Raw genomic sequence first — 21,601 nt, 5'->3', positions numbered from 1 at the left:
GAGAGTATCAGTGCCGAAAAAAGTTCGGTTAGAAAATTAGCATTAAAGCAATAGGAAGTGTCATACTTATTGTTATTATGTTACTTATGATATTACCTAAGATTAAAGGCGCAATTTTCAAATAAGAACACCCACAGATAAAACAATTCTCGCAACTTATGGACTTCGCACTGAAGCTCGTGCGGAAAAATCATCATGTTAATTTACGAAGAAATATTATCAGTTTTCTGTCCAATCGTTAGATTATATAGTTGTAATATATTTTAAAACAGAGTTGCCATGATCTTTTTAATGCAGAATGACGGTGGTTAACGTACCTTACGTCACGGGGTTGTTACTTTAAATCTGGGAAAATATTTATATGAAAATCCTAATTTTTATACAAGCCCTTTTAAGCTTTTACTTCTTATTAGTGGCAGACAATAATAAATTTATAATGATGTGTCTCACCTAACTCTAATCTAATAATATTTAACAATAAGTTTATAATGATGTGTCTCACCTAACTCTAATCTAATAATATTTAACAATAAGTTTATAATGATGTGTCTCAACTAACTCTAATCTAATAACATTTAACAATAATTAAGTTTATAATGATGTGTCTCACCTAACTCTAATCTAATAATATTTAACAATACGTTTATAATGATGTGTCTCAACTAACTCTAATCTAATAAAATTTAACAATAATTAAGTTTATAATGATGTGTCTCACCTAACTCTAATCTAATAATATTTAACAATACGTTTATAATGATGTGTCTCAACTAACTCTAATCTAATAAAATTTAACAATAATTAAGTTTATAATGATGTGTCTCACCTAACTCTAATCTAATAATATTTAACAATAAGTTCATAATGATGTGTCTCACCTAACTCTAATCTAATAATATTTAACAATAAGTTCATAATGATGTGTCTCACCTAACTCTAATCTAATAATATTTAATAATAAGTTCATAATGATGTGTCTCACCTAACTCTAATCTAATAATATTTAATAATAAGTTTATAATGATGTGTCACATTAGTGTCTCAGTTAAGTCTTCTTGCCTGTTAAAATTTTACTAAGGGCCATTTAAGAACGACAATAGAACCTTAGATAAGTCATTAGGCTAAAACGTGTTATTAGCTCCGTCGTCAAAGTGAGCGCGTGCGTGGAAAACGTGCACTGAAAACGTTTGACAAAATATTAAGTAAATACTAAATTCGTTACCTTTTCCGTCATAAGACTGGAAAAGTCCAAATCGATGCACACTTTGAGTCCACCATTCCTCGCTTCGAGAAGTCGGTTCCGAATCATGGCCAGTTTGTCTTTCTTGGTGACCCTGGTCTCTTTGTCCGACGAACTTAGTTCTCGGATTTTCAGCTTCTGCTTCTCCTTACGTCGAACCTTCTCGGCTTTCCTTTTCAATTTCTTGCCTTTCTTGTGACATTCGTAATAACGCTGTCGACGTTTTTCGTTTTTCTGTAGCGCGTAGAATGAAAGCAATTAGCAAACCGAAAACACGCGACATATTAATTAAAACAGTGGTAGGGTGACCCTGGAAAAGCGCCAAACCTTTTGCGGGAACAATACGACATTTATTAAAGGATTTTATAAGACTTTGTTTTAGTTATAAAACTAGCGGAGGTACCCGGTATTTCCCGGGGAAATATGCCTATTTGCATGACCAAGGAAAAAGTGCCATAGGCCTTTATTAAAAGGTGGGTAAAAATTACGACCCTCCCAGCAAAATTTGAATTTATGTGAAAAACCAATAAGAAACTGCTATTTCGTTACACGACGTCTGAAACGCCGACGATTTTAAACCGAAAACACGAAACTACGCGAGACAGGAAATACGTTTTCATATAAATTCAAATATTGCTGCGAGGGTCGACATTTTTACCCACCTTTTAATAAAGGCCTGGCCGGAATCTGACAAATTCAAAACGAAAATAGAACGCTGTAATAACTGTCTCCACGCATGGCACAGTGGGGTGGCGGAGTGGTTAGCACTTTCACCTCGCAGCAAGAGGAGCAGGGTTCGATCCCAGATTGTGGCGCTGGGTGAAAACTCGGAACAACTCCTTCTGAGTTGAGTTTGCAAGTTCTCTCCCTAGTGGTTTAAGGAGTTTTCCCCAGAGCTCTTCGGTTTCCCCTTCCATAAAAACTTGATGAGGTTAACGGTAATAGTTAGTGTAGGGAGCTGTTGGCTCGCGCAAGGACAGTAGTTACAGGGACGAGAAAGCAGGAAAAAAAATTCGATTTTAAACGTCTTCATATTCACGGGGAGTTACATGTAAACAAACCGCGGCCATTGTTAAGATGCGGTTCACCATGGACAGTATTATCATAGTTAGTTTTTACCATTTTGATGTTAAATTAAAAATAAAACTACAACCATAAAAAAAATAAGCTTCGTCAAGAACCGCTAAATTACGTGACCGCCATTTTTACCTCTCCGAGGGGACAAAGTCCCCTAGGAGGGGTTATACAATCACCGTGTCTGTCTGTGGGTCTGTCTGTCAGGCCTGCGAACGCGTTCGCATTTTCGGGGCAAAGGGTAATCACTGCGTACGCAGTTTCTCGAAGGGTTGGCAAAACCACGGTGTGACGGTGAGCGTTAACGGATTGGTTTGCGGTTGGGTTTGGTTTGGTTGGTCTTTTTCGTCACCGCTCACCGGATATTTCGTTATTGTTATGTTGTAGGTCGTGAATGTTGAGTTCGTGTTGTGACTGTTGTGGGTATTAAGTTTGTGTTATGATTGTTGAGTTTGTGTTATGATGGTTGTGGATGTTGAGTCTGTTGTGTTTGTATGGGCGTTTTCTCTCCAACTTCTTCTTAATGACTTTGGGACGGACCGAGTGCTGAGTGTAATGCTACCTCTCAACGTCCAATGGCAGGGTTTCCACCAGTTGTACACGGTATTCGTCTTAGTATCAATTTGCGATTTTTTGGCGCCAGCCGGGAATCGAACCCGGGTCTGCCTCGTGCAAGAGATGTACTCTAACCACTCAGCCACCAACGCTTGTTAATTTACGGTGTTTTTTCTAAAAAACAGCTTTGGCGAATGTCCTTTACAAAGTTATAACGTTAGGTACTATAATTTATTCTACATCATTTTAAATATTTATAAATTATATTAATCTTATATTTAATTAAATATTTATAAATTATATTAATCTTATATTTAATTAAATATTTATAAATTATATTAATCTTATATTTAATTAAATATTTATAAATTATATTAATCTTATATTTAATTAAATATTTATAAATTATATTAATCTTATATTTAATTAAATATTTATAGATTATATTAATCTTATATTTAATTAAATATTTATAGATTATATTAATCTTATATTTAATTAAATATTTTAGTATTTTAATGTAAAATTTGATCGCGATCAGGAATTGAACTCGGGTCGCATTGTTACAATGCGGATAGTTCACTGCCGAGCCATTGACTTCCTTAGGGAAAATATTCAAGTAAAGGAACAATTATGATAAGGCGGGTTTTTTTACTAAACGGATTAATACAATATCTGTATATATAGTTTATTGAATGATAATTATTCAAAACTCCCGCGGAAACTATATCAAAGTAATAATATAGCGCCACCGTGTGGAGAACTATCAATCAAACCGGGTAAAAAATATAATCTCTTCAATTTTTCGAACTTTAGTAAAATCTTGACGGGTCTAAAAAACGCCAAATAAAAGTATATAAAGCCGTTGCCGTCAATATAGAAGATTTAGTCTTTCTTAGTTCTTGGCTGTCAGACGAACTACTACAGGACGGGGTCCTGGTGTCGGTTTAAAGTTATGAGGTAACTTTGCGGTTTTAATTAGTATGTTCGGTCTTCGGTCTTCGGTCAAGAAAAGAGTTAAATTGTGTTTCGCGTTTGGAACGTGAGTGAATGGACTTAAGTGTATGAACAGTGCGTGTTTAAGACTGAAAGTGTTAAAGTAATTGTGAACTAACTCAAGTCAGCTGTAAGATAAAATTGATTGTTTTTATTTTTTGAATTGGAATAACCTAATTATACCCTTGAAATTATCAACTCAACCTGTGAGGCTAATTAAGTAGATTGGAAGTAATTAGTAGCGAACAGCTCTCAGCTGTTAATTAAGACAAGAGTTTATAGTAAGGTAGTTTGAATTTAGTTAAAATTACTCAGTATAATTTATGATATTTACTTAAGTGTAAGTATGTTTTGGTTTATTTTTCAATCACGATGAACTAAGACAAATCTAGTCTTAGACACTTGAGTACCAGTTCTGTACAATTACGTAGGAGAGAGATATATTGTTGGGTTATTGATGAGAGTTAAATCTAGAACGTTCCATAGACTGTTCTGAATAAAAATAAACATTTATAATTTTGCATAATTCTGGTTGCCATTTTATTTTCTAATCACTCGCCCACAACATTAAAGTTCTGGCAATCCCGAATCAACTAAATTGTCGATATAACGGCGACGGGAAATTATTCTCGTAAATTTATCGCGCGGCCTTTGGGAATATTATTTTAACAAAATTTCGATAAACTATCGTTTAATTAAAATCGGCCCGATTCCGTTAAAATTATAAACCAAAAAGCGAACGGTCGTTATAATACCCTCTGTAGATATTTATTTCATTAAAATTTGCTTTGTATTATATTCAACTGACAAACTTGTACTGTAAAAAGGGTTTAATTCAATTGTGCATTGTTATAGTACGTCTAACTCACTGTTGTAACTACTTAACTTATGATATTCTGAATAAATTAAAATTGGTCGTTTCGTCTCAATTATTTGAATTATAATTAAAATTTTATACCGGGCGGGATAGAACTGGGATAACATTTTTAACAAATAACTCTAAATTGCGGAAATATATCTTTAAGGGTTATCTCGATAAATTAATACCACTAGGGACAATTCTTCCGAGAAGAGGTATATTTTGGCTGGCCAACTTGTTTTGGTTTACAACTAACTCTCCTTGCGTTTAGGTCGTTTTAGGTGATATATTCCAACAGAGGCCGCCAATACACTTTCTCGTCCCTGTATCTACTGTCCTTGGCTCGCGTGGCATGCACGGCTTGCCACCACCTTCCTACGCATTGTAACCCGACCACCTGAATTAATGGCTTTAAAAGTCGCTTTATGACTTAGGCCTAAGGTGGTGCCTTGGGTAATAGCCTAGCTGATTATTATTATAACCAACTTGTTATTGCCAATTTGTATAACCTAATTATTAAATTAATTCAATTAATTAAAGTTGTTTTGCCGACCGTAACCGTCGAAAACCACAGTCAGGGTACCATGAGATAGTATACCAAATGTGGTCGACCTAAGTTGAAAACTGTAGATTCATATAGCGGACAAACATTTATATTATTTCGATTTTTCGTTTCGACGGACGTATATACAGGATGTCTGAAAATATTCGGCATGGACATTTTTCTCGAAGACCACTCATACTAAAAATCTGAAATTTTCAGGATATGTTCTCTAGTAATGGACCTCTGTAATCTGTAAATTTCAGAAGAATCGGAAAATATTTCTAGGATTTGGAAAAAGGATTTTTTCACCGGCAGATGGTAGACAAAAATGCTCAATGACGTGAGCACAGTACTCTGGGCGTCGTAATTGCGGTGTGTTGAAACTAGTGTTGTTAATTTTCTGGAAAAATAAAATCCGGAAATATTTCCAGAAAATTTTCCGGTAAATTTTCCGCAATTCGGAAAAATAAAAAAATGAAACATAAATTAATTTTTAAAGGTTTTTAATGTTTTTAACTTTTTATCGATATAAAATGTCTAATATCAGTAAACATACTACAAAACATTAATAGTGTTAAATTGTTAATCAGTTTAAACTAGTCTAGAGGTTTAGTTTTACTTTAAGATTCGAAAAAAGTATGCGAAAATGAAGCTTTATTTAAATTTGCAAACAATATATTACACTAATCATGGAACGATAACTTTTTTATTTTTTTCGGAAAAATACGGAAAATTTTATGACTAACAACACTAGAAGAAACGCAAAACAGTGTAAAATTATAATAAAAAGCAAATTTCAACTTTCATAGTTTCTATTTCATCCATAATAAACCTTTAATACGTTGTAATAGGCGCTTAAATAAAGCTTATGCAAGGAACTCACCAAGAAGTAATATTTCTGATAGCCAGGACCTGTAAGTTACTGTTTATACAGTGTGTCCGGAATTGCCTAACCGGGTATTTTTCTCAAAAACTACACGAGATAGAGTTACGAAATTTTTAGGGTATTATTTTAAATATGAGAACGCTTTACAATAAAATTATCAAAAAAATTATAAAATATTTTAACGTTTTAAAAAAAAATATTTCGGCGGGAAAATGCTAGCAGAAAACCTTCAACGAGAAAGTTGTAGAGAATTATCGAAAATGTACAATAAAGTTGGTTGCATTGAAAAAGACCACTTTTGACAACACAAAATGGAAATTTTCCCATTGAATATAACATGGGAATCTGACCAATTTTAAGGGTACCTCCTGTAAAAAAAATTAAATTTTTGAAAATGCTTAAACTAGAAAATATAAATAAAAAATTAATGAAAAAGTTCGAAATGGATTAAAATTTTTAGAGAGGGTACCCTTCAAATTGGTCAGATTCCCATTTTATATTCAATGGGAAAATTTCCATTTTGTGTTGTCAAAAACATTTTTGGTTGCCATGGCAAAATGGTTGCCTATGGAGACATTTCCCTTTAGGGTTTTTCGAAGTTACATGAAGGTCTACCAACAAAATCGGTGTCTTACACCACGGGTCGTCTCCTTGTTAGTTGACGCCTACTAGTTGCAGTCTCCATTTCATTTATTAGGCCTACTACTACAACATTTCCTTTTGCTTTGTACAAGTTTCGGTTATTAATTAGTGTTTAAAGCGAAATCATTCAGTTTTAAACTCATTCTCTGTTTTGAGTCTAATAAATTGAGCCACTTTATTCTCGTGAAAAGCGCATGGTAGAGTTGTATTACGGATATGCCGATCGTAAATTTTGTGCATTTGGATGAATAAAAATATCCTTTGGTTTAAAAAAATTAACAATTCTGACATTTACGTACAAAACTCTAAAAACTATTGACCTAGTATCTCCGTGACGAAACCAACTTTATTAAACATTTCCGATATTTCTCAAAAACTTTCTCATTTTAGGTTTTCTCCTAGCACTTTCCCGCCAAAAAAATAAAATTTTGAAATATTGTCCGATTTTTCTGAAAATTTTAATGTAAAGCGTTCTCATATTTAAAATAATACCCCAAACATTTCCCAACTTTAACTCTTGTAGTTGTTGAGAATAAATGCCCAGTCAGAACAATTCCGGACTCCCTGTAAAGTGCTTGTTGAAATAATAGAAACCTTTCACCTGTAAACAGAACGTCGTGTTTTAGCTAATAGCCTTAATATGGCCAAAAACCACCTGGTTAAAAGGAAACTTTTTGCATACGGTACAGTTGAAACGTTTCCAATATTTCAACAAGCACTAAAGACACATTAGTTTGCAGGTCCTGGCTCTCGGAATTATTAATTCTTGACGATTTCCTTGATGATGTTTAAGCGACATAAAAGGTCTTTAAGGTACTGGCTGCCAAACGCTACAAGCGATGCTATTACGCTAACTATTTAGTTTTCGACGGCAACCATAAGAAGACGTAACGATAGCTTTTGGTCGCTAATAAACAAATACTTTCAAAGCCCTCTAGTGTTGTATAGCACCATCTTTAGCATAGTCCTCATTACTTTCCACGAATCCCTTAGTAGCCAGGGGCGTAGGAACGTTCTAGAAGTTGGAGGGTGCAAAGAGAAACGAAAAGTTGTCTGGAGAATGGTTTTGAATTTTTAATGGAGTGTAGCTTCTTCGAATGCATGTGTACTATTTACAACTGTGTAAATTGACGGGAAAAGACACAGTTGAGGTTCTATACGATTTATATGCTTTTAATATGAGAATTTGAGCTTTTTGAAGATTTCAACTGACCAAAACGTTGGTCAATAACATTAGTTGCCCCACCCAGCAAAATTCTAGGGAGCGCCATTGCCTCCCCTGGTTCCTACGCCCCTGTTAGTAGCGTTTCGGTACCGCTTTTTGAAGGGTCTCATTTTCTGAGTGCCAGTCCCCACTGTTCAGACTTGGAATAGGGGGTTTTGGGGTGCCATTGACACTCAAAACCAATCTTTCAAAAGGGGGGAGGCTTTTAGAGAAAATTTACAAATGTAACTGAAAATATTTGCTTTTTCTTCCGTTTCTCACATTGATTCCCACCGGCGAAACAAAAACAAGCCTAATTAATACAAATTGGCACTCATTCCCTGCATTTTGAAACGGCGTAAATGTGAGTTCGCTGGCTTTCCGAGGATAATTTAAATCCCCCATTTCCCCCGTGTCAATGAAACACACGATATATATATACTTTAAGGCGTCGTTGTCCAAAGGACTGTAAGGACACGCGGTAAAAATATCGCTATTTCCAAATCTGCTACTGTGGCTCCTGAAGATCCCATAATCAAATAAACTCCTTGCTCAAAGTGACGCGTGGTTGCGGTATGTTATCAGAAATCATGAACCAAACATTTATTGGGACTCACTGGGCCCTTGGTTAAAAAAAAGCGGGCGATCATAAGGTTCATCGTGGAAATCTAGGCAAATTTAAGTTCATTTGGTACAAAGCGGTCTGATGATTTATGATAAAATACGCGAAAAAGTAGATTTATGAGCATTGTTGCGATAATTTTTAGAGAAAATTTTAAACCGCTCCTTGACTTAAAGCGGATAGCTAGTAGCTAGGAGCAACAAACATAAGGGGAACGCCGCTAGCCTTTAAACATGCTAACGCAGTGTTGTGTACCTTTACTCTAAGCGTTTTACGGGTGTGGGGAAGACAATTTCCGAATTTTCCCCTTCCGACGGCAGCAGGCGTTTAGGTGCGACGGCGAACGTCAACGCAAAAAAATCTGGGTTAGGCTTAAGACAATTTTTTCTCCTCGACGCAAAAATTATCGGTTAGGCCTAACACGAGTTTTGGCCCTTTTATACCGTCCATATAAAGAGTAGATTACACGTCCCGGATTTATTTATTAATACTTCCTAGCGAATCACTGAATGGGTTTTATTGAAGGGACTATTTCCCAGTGTCCCGAGGCCACTAGTTTTTGGCCGAGTTTTTTTATATAATTTTTAGTCCTTTAAGAAAGTTTCTTAAAGGAACTCCTACTAAGCAAAAAACCTGGAACAACAGCGCCTATAAGCTTTGTGCATAGTTTAAATTAGATCGCCGCCTACCGACCGACTTTTAAATTGAATATATGAAAGCTGTTTGCTCGTTCAAAATTCTCTCTGCACAGCAACTGAAAGTTTCAACCGAAAGTCGTCTGCTATTTATTTCACCGATATTAAGGCAGATTGCGCTATATTTCCTAAGCTCGAAACTTATACTTTGTCCATTCTGAAGCACTCTTAACGTCCTTTCTCCAAACAGTCGCTCCCCAAAATAGTCCGATCAATGGTCATGTTCAATATTTGAATATTTCCCATGGTAATCTTCATTTTCAATAAATTAACAGGAAAAAAATTAACACTCACTGACAACCCACATTCTTGTTCTTCATTGTCATTGTATTTTTTCTTTGGTTCACTAAAATATGCAAAATCTTTGAATTAACTAAGAGTTCATTATTTCATTTTAAATAAATAGCAAAAATGTTCAACATAATTGAAAATAGTGACCATAGGATTAATTGCATACAATTTGCATTTTAAAAGTCATAAAGAAAATATTATTTATTTGTTATTTTATTTTGTACAAGTACATTGAGCCTTTGATTAAATATAAATCTTTATAAAATATAATTAACAATTATGTGGAAACATGTTGTGCGTTTTGTTACAATACTGTCATCACACCTGAACTGGTACTTATACATAAATTATTTCGCAAATTTCTCTTTTATACAAAAACATAGTCCTATATTTCTCAGTGTGAGAATATCACATTTCATTATTAAAAGTACATCGGTGTTTAACGAACACTTTTGCAACGAAAATAATTTAACAACCATATTTATAATTAGCCCAACAATTGATATCTGTGCTAATATACAAAACATGGATATACTAATAGTTAAAAATATAGCTCAACTTTTATAGGCCAAACTAAAAAGACAGATTTATAATTAAAAATAATTTGATTTTTTTAATCAGGCAAAACTAGTGTTCTGGTTATACCATATATTTAAAATAAAAACTAACCAGGGTCTGTAACAAGCTTATAAAATGAATGGAGATTTTAAAAAAACTGGGGTTAGTAGGTTTTAACCACGGCCAACTTTGATCTCGTAGGATATCTGTATAGTTTGAGCGCCCCTAGCGGAATATTATTTTTAGAATAATTTTTGCATTGAAGCCAATGTAAAAAACTATGAGTGCAGCGCCACGCTCGTTATAGCCTTGCGAATGGGTTGGCCGCTATAAAGCGAAATCAAAGTTGGCCGTGGTTATAGCGCGTGATCACAGTTGGCCGTGTTTTAACTAAGGTAATTAGAATTTAAACAATTTAAACAAATAATCGAGGGTTGATAAATGCAACTTGAAACTTAATCCTACCCATCTGCATAGAGGATATGGTCTTGCATAAGATTTATGGGTCATAAAAAAATAGGAATTATGGAATTTTCAGATAAATTTGCTACCGGCCACTAGTACTTTAACTTCATACTATTTCCAGGTGGTTTAACTAAACTAACTTTAGGCAGGTAGCTAGTATATATAATTTCTAAAAGGCTATTAAATATGAAAGAAAGGTGAGGGGAAGTGATAAAAAAACTCATTCCAAAATTGACAAGTTTAAAATGTGACACAAATTTAACTAGGCTTTGATATCGCCATAAAAATGCTGTATAGGCAAAGCCATCTCTCAAGTTTTACCTAGGTTCAAACAAAATATCGAGGAGGATCAAACTAAAAGCCTAAAGAGCGCAAGATTCATCGGGTATTTTTAAATGTACCAGATGTCAATTTTGGCAGAAGATAGCATAAACATGGATATGTTGATGTTCTTTAAACTAATTTCCAAGTGAATTGAGCGCTCTTTGTGTCTTCTTTCTTACACTCCATGGAAAATATGTAATATCAGAAGCATATAATATATAAAAACTTGAATCATGTGCGCCCACTGATTTTTCAAACATACATTGGGGGGAAAAAACAGTAAGGAACGAAACACATTATTACAGTAATTAACTGATTATTTAAGGAAAATTAAAAAATATCCCTACTAAATATTTGTAATTTTACATCCCGGAGCGTAAAACGCATGATGCAGTGTATGGTTCTGCAGTTTATTTTAAAAATTGAGTCTGTGAAAGTACACATTTAATTTTTATATCCAAAATGGATTCTTCTCTCATAGGTAATACCACAAGTGTATCAGATATCTCTTAATTTATCTACATCATAGGGCCAGGGTTGGCAAAAAAACAAGTTTTTTTCTTGAAAAAACCACAGGTCCAGTTTATTTATGGTTAAATCGGATTTAGATGCCTTTATTCGGTTTTTTTAAAATAGTTCTTTTTGCCCTACTTTACTGCCTTTTTCTAACCCTTTATGTGCGTAAGTCGTCGTCTGTAGCGTCTGCTACTATATTATCTGCCCATAAACTATTTTAAAAAGCTGAGATACTAGTTAAGATAAATAGGTATCGTAATAAATAATAATACTAAGAAGTGGAAGAACTTAGAAGTACCTATCAACTAAATAGATTATAGATATTTTAATGATTAGAATAATCAATAATATGAAGATAAACTTCAAAAACTTAAGTCTAAGGATTTGCAGGTGATGTAAAGCAAATATTTTGCTGATTAAAGAAAAGTTTCCTGTTTATTTTCTTGTTTTTATAGTTTCATGGAGTGTTATTGAATTTTAGAAAAATCCGGATATTTGGGGATTTTTTTCAATGTCGATTAAACCTGTTTAATCCAGGTGGTTAAAACCGGACTGCCAACACTGCATAGGGCACTTTCTATTTTATAAGTTTGAGCTTGTATTTCTAATTTCCTCAAAACTCTAAAGAAATATTTAAATTTATAGAAATAAAATTTTACAGCTGCAATCAAAATTTAACTTGTAAAATGCAGCCTTTGAGGATATTGAAAATTTACATTTTAGTAAATAAATATATATATATTTTTTTAATTATTTCACTACTGTACATTTGTATATTTCGTGTATTAAATTAAGTTAGAATCCAGAATGTTAGTAAGTTACGAACTGACCTGTTCAAGGGCACTCTGGGTCGAGAATGGCAGAGCCAGATGGGCAAATGATAAGGAGTTACTTCGTCTTTCATAAGTTCTTTATCGCAATCAGGTTCATCCGCTCCATCCGTTATTATTTCTTCAAGCTCTTCACTGAACATTCCAGTCTTTATCCAATCAGACTCTTCATCGTTCCTCAGAGTTTGTTTATTAGAATCACAGTTGCTAACAACATTCTTTTTAGCGTTCTTGAAGTTCAAGAAAGTAACTTTTTCATCTATGTTGCAAGTTACTCGAGACTCCAAAGCGTCTTTAACCTTCACGCAGATTCTTCTAAATTCTTCATTGGTGCTTGAATGGGCCAAAGATTCTCGCATACTTTGAAGTTCTTCGAGACTATTAAATTTCAAAAACATTTTAGTCATAAAATAAATGAACTATTAATTTAATTAACTTAATTTACCTATATTGCAATAGACGAAACAAATGAGTTCGTACAATCTTTGAGGGTGTCTGATGTTCTTCCGCTAGTGTTAAATATTCTTCCGTCATATCCCAAACTATTGGAGTTTGTCCAGTAAATAAAGCTGGATTATGAAGTAAGCCCTCTGAAATTAAATAGGATGTTTAATTTTCAGCGTATTTTAAAGCAAGTGGCGGCTTGACGTTAAGTAGCTCTTTTTTCGATAGATGTCGCTAGCGTCGAAATCAAAAAGGCGGTACTTATAGGTACCCCCAAATTGTGTGTTTTTTTTAGAACAATTGAAGGACTTAAAACTCGCGTTGATTGGATCGTTTGTAAATTGGACAATAACATAAATTAAAGAGATTATAAACAATAATTTAGGTTAAAACCCACTAAATAGAGTATAAGTTTTCTCACTATATTAATAATAACCAGCTAGGCTAATACCCAAGGCACCACCTGAGGCCTAAGTCATCAAGCGACTTTTGAAGCCATTAATTCAGGTGGCCGGGTTACAATGTAGGAGGGTGGTGGCAAGCCCTGCATGCCACGGGATACTCTACAATGGCTCTCTGACGACATTAGAATTCAGCTATTTTTAATTTTAGCTTCCTTTGACATAGATTCATGGCCATCTCTAATAACATGGGCCTTTTCATAATACGGGTGGCAATGATAGAGCCGCCCCTTGCTAATGAAGAGTAGACATTTCCAGCAATCCCACTTTAAAAGGAATACAAACTCAACACATTCTTTATCGAAGACCCCTAACAATTTGAGCAAGAATTCATTAACTAGCGGCAGAAGTATCTAAAGCCATATAATGGAGAGGCCAATATTGGAAGTGCGGTTCTATTCCCTTTAACACGAAAAGCCAAAGTTAAGTTCATTATTTATTAGTGCTGCCTTACCATAGAACTGACAAGTACATAATTAAATTTACAGCTAAAAACCCTCTATGACTTGCCACTAGCTCTCAGCAGCACATGCAGCAAAATTACAAATAAATAGTTTTTCTGGACAAATAATGTTAGTGTAACTTTACCCTCTTTAAAAACCAAATGTCACAAACCTGCGGACATAATTCCATCTGCTTTGGTATATTCTAAACATAAAAGTATGTCATCGAAGTTAAGAATGTTTCCATTAGCCAAAACAGGTATTCCAACATTTTCCTTTACAGCTTTAATCGCATCCCAAGAGGCAAGTCCAGTTTCATCACCTTTCTGATCTCTTGTTCGCCCATGAACAGCGATCATAGAACAGCCAGCTTTTTCAAGCATCTTAACGTACTCAACAGTTTTTTCAATTGGGCCAGGAAGGATTCTAACTTTGCATGTTATTGGTACTGGAAATTCTTTTGCTGCATGACAAACTAATTTTTCTATAAGTTCAAAATCATCTTGTAGAAAGGCTCCATAATGACCTAGGGTTGATATAAAATATTAAGATTTTGATAATGTTACATTTAGATGCATAATATACCTTTGCGTGCAATACCCTGTGGGCACCCAAGGTTTAAATCAATAGCATCGCAGAAAGGAGCAACCATTTTACCAGCTGTTATGAAAATCTCTGGGTCATTGGCGCAAAACTGCTTAGAATTAAACTGTTAAAATTGCACCTAAACACTAATTTAGGTGATATTTTATCATGGTGCACTTATACCTGGGCAATAAGAGGTCTATCTTGAGCACAGGTAGAAAATACCAGTTTTCTGTATGCTTCATCTTGTAAGTATTGGTGACTGTTAATCATGGGTGTATAACAAAGCTGGGAGTTATATCTTCGGCAAAGCAGACGAAAGGAAAGCTCAGACATATCAACCATTGGAGCTGCTACAAATTTCGGACTTCCAAGGGTTTTTGTCCAGAAATCATAACCGTGTAACTTTCCTTCGTTATCCATTGTAACTTCTAAAGTTTGATGGAATTAATGCAAGGCCTAAACAATATCTCTAAAATTCATTGCAGTGGTTATGCTTAAATAAGTTATTTACCTGTCATGCTCTTTTTTATGAAAAGTACAGCAAACTAAATTATAAATTAAAGAGTAAGATGAGAAAACGGGACTAACATAATTATTAAAAGAAAATTAAGCCACGCGTAAATTCAAAATCGATTGCTTAATATCTTCAATAATCAATAGATGGCACCAAAGGCACTAAGCCCAGAATAACTGGAGCTATTTGTAATATAAATTTAAGGCAAAATAGATATAGCCATATCAAGAGGTCGAAAATAGGCAGTAAACTATTTTTACACCAATTACAGTCGAAAATAATCAGCTTTTCCACACTTTTACTTTTTTGAAAAATAAAGTGCCACAGACATAATTATGATTAAATAATCATTATTATTATTATTCGGGATCGAAACGAGTCTACGTTGAGTAACGGCGCAAGCTTCTCCGAATTGCTGCTGCAGGCTAATTAAAAAAGTCATAAGAACGTTTTTTCATGAAACTTATCAAAATATTAGCAAACGATACAAAAATTATAATAAAATGCAAGTGTCAATATTTATAAAGTCAAATTTCCGAATAACGATTAGGAAAAACTAATAGCGTCTTATTTCGCCACTACCTATCTAAGTTTCAATGGCGAACAAAGGGGGCGTAGCGATAGTTTTCGGTCTCGAATAAAATAAAAAAGCATGACACTGTCTTGCGGTCTTTTTTTTTAATGAAAATACTGGCTAAGATAGGTACAAACCAAAATAGAATTGACATTTGTAGCTTTGTCCATTCGTTATTTCTTACTACCACCAAATCGTCAAAAAAAATAATAAACTTTATTTTGGTGCACATGACAACTAGGTCCTCGCACCATCAAAGATAATTTAAACTTCGTACCCTAGATTCGAATACTGAGAGCTTTCCCATTCACGGTTTTGTTACGAAGCGTTTACCCTCTTCCGGCACGTGACCTCAGAAAAATCGGTTCCATCGGTTGCGGTAAGGCGCCATATTTAGGCCTAGATTTGTTTTATTTAAAACAAGAGTATTTATAGAAACACGCTTAATTGTAAATCATATATTTCCAATAAAAACTTACTTTAACAAATGGTAATTCTGGTGCTTGAATATCTTCTTTAGGTAATGATGCCAATCTTGAAGAATTTCTAAAATTTCAGGCAAATATTCCTTAAGAATATCGATGTTAAACACGAACCCTATTAAAATGGTAAATGAAATTGAATGAACTATTAAGTTTAGTCAAATTATGCTTGAATCGCTTGTAAGATTATATTACTCACCTTTAGTAAGTCTAGGTTTTTTCTTTCGATTTGAAACTTTTTTAGTGCTATAATTGTGGTCCATCATGTTTTAAAACTTCGAGTTGAACGCAAAACGCGTCAAATTACGCACCGCAACTTCCAAAACAAAATTAGTTTCTATCCCTAGATGGCAGTAGTGCGCCATCATTGGAGCGAATTTTTTCTGAGTTCCGGCGGGAAGTGGGTAAACGCTATCGGCAACGCGCGAGAGAGTGATTTCGAATCTAGGGTACGAAGTTTAAATTATCTTTGGCACCATACACACCCTGATACCAAGGCTCGTAAAAGAAAAGCACTATAAGGTTGGCTCTTGTAAGAGTGGCGGGAAGGTGGATTTCGGCAGCCGCTGGGAAAGGGGAAAGAGAGCGTGGTTTCCCCTAGTCGCTAGTGAGAAAAATTAAACAAGACGTGGCGTGATGTTATATTTGTTATATCTACGGCGCAGGTGCAAAGGAATTAAAAAACAACTTCCACCTGCAGAGCTTCCACTGAATGGATGTATCAGCCAAATTTGATTTCTGATTTACTTTATAAAACGTTTCATTTTGATATCTGTTTTTTAGAATTGATGGTATTTTTTTTAATACTATAAGCTTTAAATTAATATTGGAGGTCGGTAACGTAATCTTATTTTATTGGGCGATATTTATAAGAATATGTGCGGGCTCAGTTAGGCCTAATGGTTACGATTTTCTACAAACCACGTGGCGACGGAGGCATTGTTATGATTTTCAAATTGATAATACATTTTAAGGTAAAAAAGAATTTAACAATTATGAATGTAATTTTTTTAATATAATATCTACGTTTTAATTTATATTCGTGTATTGAATTCCAGGATTTGGTTTAAGTTCTTTTTATATCTAAAAAAAACAAAAAAGCCACGGCTATCAAAATTCAGTATTATAATCGAAGGAAAATTTATATATTATTTTATAGGATTTGGTACAATAAATTAAGGTAAAAAAACAAGTGGCAAGTCATATATTATTAACATAGGCATATGGTAATGCATGTTGGTTTGATTCTTACAGTCACATGACTGTTGTTTTAAAGATTTTAATATTTATATTTTGTTCCATACTCAAATTGTGGCATTGAATTAAAAGTTTTATTTCCGAAATTATTGCATTAAAAAGGTTGAGTTTCGTATAAGCACTATATAGCCATATACAAAGGTGTGTTTAAGCGCTATAAGCTTTAACAGGCAACTTTTGAAAGACAGACTTAGAAAGAGACAAACGCAGCCACCCCTAAAATCGCTCTCTTCAAAATCTGACCAGTGACGTCACTGGTCAGATCGCCCGCTTGCTCTCTCTCCGCGTTTCGACTTTCTCTTCAAAAACGAGTTCCAGAGATGCGCCCCCGTTGCCCTGATACAGATACTCAAAAACAAAAGAAAAAGAAAAAATATATATACAGAAAGATAAAAGTTGGCAGTCCTTTCTACTGTTGTTTTTCCCCTTTTTTTTACCACCAAATCGTCTACTATTTTTCTCCCATAGATTCAGATGGCGCTATTATAGTCTTAGCTCGAAGGCTATTGTGCCACCTGGTTGGATTTCCTGAACTATTCCACCTAAAATATGCGCTTAGTAACACCAAAACAAGGAAATATAAGGAGAGTCATTATAACTAATTTCTTGAAAAGTGGCTGGTAGCACTGTCAAAATTATGTTATTTACAAAATTATTAGATAGTTCCAAAAATAATTATTTTTGATAGTGCTATATATTTTTCATCTGCTCTCCTAATTAATAAAATTTTCATTAACAGCCTTCATTAATAAAATATTCGCGACCGAAACGAGTCGAGGTTGCGCCTATGATCTAGCGTCTGCTACAGACAAATTATATAGTTATAAGAACGTTTTCTCTTAAATAAACTTATCAAAATACAAGCAAACGATGCAAAACTTATATTAAAATGAAAGTATCATTATTTATTAAGTCAAATTTGTGAATAACGATGATGAAAAACTAATATCGTCTTCGTTAGCCGCTACCTATCTAGTTTTCAATAGCGAGTCAAAGGGGGCATAGCGATAGCTTTCGGTTGCGATTAATAAAAACATGAGGTCTATGGTCTATACACAGGAAATGTAGGTGCTAATCTTATATTTTATAAATTACCTTTCAAAGGTGGAATTGGTGCTCCTTATATTTCCTAACCTAAACTTTAATGAAACTAAAATAAAACTACTAAAACGAAAAATCATTGACTTAGCCACAGACCACCTACACCAAGAAGTACTTGCATCCAGTGGCGTAGACAAAGGGGAGGTTTACAGGTCCACCCCCCCCCCTTGGGCATACCTTTTATTGTACTAAATTCCACCCCTTCTCGACCCCCTCTTAACATTCACATACTTCAAACCCCCCCCCCCTTGACGAATTTCTGGCTATGCCAATGCTTGCATCAATCTCGAAAAAAGAGGTGTCTCAAAAGTGATGTGGCTTTTCTTTACAGCAAACAGAAAATAGCGCGTAAAAATTAAAATAAATAGTCGTACGCGAGCCATCTTCTGCAATACATGTTTTATTATCACGCGTGCTTTTGTTTGTACCTTCAAAACTGCCTCTACTTACCGTGAGATGGCGCACTCTTCAAAAGAGCGACATCACATTTGAGACATAAAAAATTTAAATTACTACCAGCGATATATGACCCTCTTGGGGTAGGTGCTCTGTGACTTAACCAATGTGCAAGCTATTTTGATCAATTTTAGCATCACTATGAAAGGTAGAGTAAAAGCGCATCCCCAATAGGCGCTAAAATAAATCCATCCTCCCAGGAAATCGCCCAGATACATTTCCGAGAGCCAGGACCCGCAAGGTATTATTTATATAGTGCTTGTGGAAATAATGGAAACTTTTCACCTGTAAACAGAACGTCGTGTTTTTGCCAAGCGTTAATATGTCAAGAAAGCTACCTGGTTAAAAGGGAACGCCGTAAAAGTGAAAAATTCCCATTATTTTAACAAGCACTATTATACACTCGTTTTAGACAAGTTTCCTAGGCGCCGCCATTATCGTACAGACAACTAACGCAGAAATTTCATATCCTCAAAACCGGTTTTTTCATCCCCCTCCCTGTAGACTGTAAGGTAATGGCGGTCGATTGGGAAGGCGCGTTTTTTTTTTCTGACATCCAGCACACAATAACTGATTAATCAGGGCGAGATATGTGTAACGGCCACGCCAACGGGGGGATACGTGGGGACAGGGGTGGGGACACCCGTGGCGGAAGTATTTCGACCACCCGTTGGGGGATTGGTGGTCGTCCTCAAACGGCCATTCATAAACTCTGCCTCCCGGACGCCTGGGATTACAGGAGTGAGCCACTACTCCTGGCGGGAAGGCGCGTTTAAGTGTCTATATAAAAAGTGACTTGCAGGTCCTGGCTCTAGGAAATATTACTTCTTGGCGATTTCCTGGGTGGATGAGAGCCAGGACTTGCAAATTAGTGTTTATATAGTGCTTGTTGGAAGAATGGGAACCTTTCACTTGTAGGGTATCAGAAATTTCTGAGGGTATGCAACAAGAGTTTTTTTTTAACCAGGTAGCTTTTTTTGTCATCAACAACAGGATGTTCAATTTACTGGTTAAAAGTTTCCATTATTCCAACTAGCACCAAATAAACAGTAACTTGCAGTTCCTGGCTCTCAGATATATTACTTCTTGGCAATTTCCTTGAAGATGTTTTTATTTAAGCACCTATGGTCGTACATAATGTTATTATATACTTGTAGCTATTTTTAATGGAAAATTAGAAAAAATTTAGTTAACATACCATAGAGCCCTAAATTATTGATCACATTTTGGCACCACAGGTATAAGAAAATATTTCCAACTGGTCATTGAGATTGTATGGTGATTGGTGAATAGTAAAATGAAAATATCAGTTCTGTAGATCAACACATTATAATATGATCAATTATGTACATTATACAATATTATGTTCAATACATCATTCAATGCAATTGACAGGCACGAAACATTATTAACAACAAAAGTATGAAAAGTGGTGATAATATTTCAGAATAAACTAAATTTCGGTGACCTTCAAGTTTCATACACAGTAGTAATTCAAATGAAAACACAAGACTCAATCTAATACAACTCCAAAGTCCTCGGAAGGCTGCGGCTTTGTATACACCTTGGATATATTGTCTTATAAACACAATCACGCAAAAATAGAAATTAAGTCCATCACATACAAATGGTGCTACGAAAACTGTGTACCAAGACATTTCCATTATGTTTTCTCCTTTTAAAACTGCCATTATAGAAAAAATTGTTCCTGATATAAGAAACATCATCATTTCGAAAACAGTTAGCCCCAACCATTTCACAAGTTCTTTTAGAGTAAATAACATACTAATATAAAAATCATTCAGATGTATAAAGTACTATTTTTCTTTGCTTAGTGTTATTATAAATAGCATCATAATTAATTTTATATTCTATATTTTACTCGTCGGTGGGATAGGTACAAACTGTCACATACCATATCAGAAACAGAAGCAGACGATCCAGATTCCAGACAAACGAAAGATTCTTCTATAAGTCCTGAAAATAAGTATTTTCACAAACACAAACACTCCTACAAAAACCTTGTGAGTGGCAGAAGCAATTAGCATAGCAAAGGCTCCCAAATTCACGGGATTCGACTGAGTTACGTCTACCGTTGGAATTTCTGGCTATTTTATTTATTTTTAATTTAGATTATTACTCGAAGATCTATTTGATCCGAGTTTCGCGTTTTTTGCTCGAAGACCTATTGGTACGAGTTATTAGTAAGTTTTTTTAATTTCTTCAAATTTGTTTAGGATTTAGCTATATTATCCCTTTTAATTATGGACTAATCTACTTTTTCGCGTATTTTATCATCCTTTTCACAGTCCATAGGGGGTTTCTACTAACTTAACTTATCGGTTTAGTGATTGCTTAAAAAATTACTTTACGTTGTGAGGAAATTTGGATCAACGAAAAATGGGAAACGTTGCTACGTTTGGTTACATTAACTGAGACCACCAGTGTATTTTTCTCGACGGACCTTGCCAAGCCCCTGCTTAAAAATAATAAACGCAATGACCACTCCTTTTCTTTCCCTTTGGCTATGCTGCCAGAAAATACTTTCGATTTTAGGACGATCAAAGATAATTTAAACTTCGTACCCTAGATTCGAATACTGAGAGCTTTCCCATTCACGGTTTTGTTACGAAGCGTTTACCCTCTTCCGGCACGTGACCTCAGAAAAATCGGCTCCATCGGTTGCGGTAAGGCGCCATATTTAGGCCTAGATTTGTTTTATTTAAAACAAGAGTATTTATAGAAACACGCTTAATTGTAAATCATATATTTCCAATAAAAACTTACTTTAACAAATGGTAATTCTGGTGCTTGAATATCTTCTTTAGGTAATGATGCCAATCTTGAAGAATTTCTAAAATTTCAGGCAAATATTCCTTAAGAATGTCGATGTTAAACACGAACCCTATTAAAATGGTAAATGAAATTGAATGAACTATTAAGTTTAGTCAAATTATGCTTGAATCGCTTGTAAGATTAT

At 34.7% G+C, this 21,601-nt stretch overlaps 2 protein-coding genes across 3 annotated transcripts in view; both read right to left on the bottom strand.

The window, feature by feature from the left end:
• LOC149943569 (uncharacterized) overlaps positions 1 to 15,665 on the bottom strand; it is a 248,400-nt gene extending 232,735 nt beyond the window's left edge. For both annotated transcript variants that reach the window (XM_090174900.1, XM_090174901.1), the window contains exons 1-9: positions 15,603 to 15,665; positions 14,749 to 14,782; positions 14,418 to 14,665; positions 14,235 to 14,343; positions 13,822 to 14,175; positions 12,747 to 12,891; positions 12,302 to 12,679; positions 9,612 to 9,663; positions 1,223 to 1,474 (exon numbers count right to left, since the gene is read on the bottom strand). In XM_090174900.1, the coding sequence (XP_090031026.1) occupies positions 1,223 to 1,474; positions 9,612 to 9,663; positions 12,302 to 12,679; positions 12,747 to 12,891; positions 13,822 to 14,175; positions 14,235 to 14,343; positions 14,418 to 14,665; positions 14,749 to 14,782; positions 15,603 to 15,632 (1,602 nt within the window). In that variant the 5' untranslated portion in view covers positions 15,633 to 15,665. The remainder of the gene's footprint in view (positions 1 to 1,222; positions 1,475 to 9,611; positions 9,664 to 12,301; positions 12,680 to 12,746; positions 12,892 to 13,821; positions 14,176 to 14,234; positions 14,344 to 14,417; positions 14,666 to 14,748; positions 14,783 to 15,602) is intronic.
• Positions 15,666 to 19,931: 4,266 nt separating this feature from the next.
• Positions 19,932 to 20,489, bottom strand: LOC149943568 (transmembrane protein 203). The gene has a single exon (XM_090175379.1). It carries the CDS (start codon positions 20,403 to 20,405, stop codon positions 20,001 to 20,003), a length of 405 nt encoding a protein of 134 aa, XP_090031505.1. The 5' UTR covers positions 20,406 to 20,489; the 3' UTR covers positions 19,932 to 20,000.
• Positions 20,490 to 21,601: the final 1,112 nt, after the last annotated feature.

This window comes from Leiobunum rupestre, chromosome 5, assembly GCF_980474605.1.
Source record: "Leiobunum rupestre chromosome 5, qqLeiRupe1.1.hap1, whole genome shotgun sequence".
Lineage (NCBI taxonomy): Eukaryota > Metazoa > Arthropoda > Arachnida > Opiliones > Sclerosomatidae > Leiobunum > Leiobunum rupestre.
This window is presented reverse-complemented; position numbering and strand designations above follow the sequence as displayed.

Coding starts and splice junctions, on each gene's coding strand:
- LOC149943568 (XM_090175379.1), bottom strand. CDS start 20,405: ATGTTATTTACTCTAAAAGAACTTGTGAAATGGTTGGGGCTAACTGTT.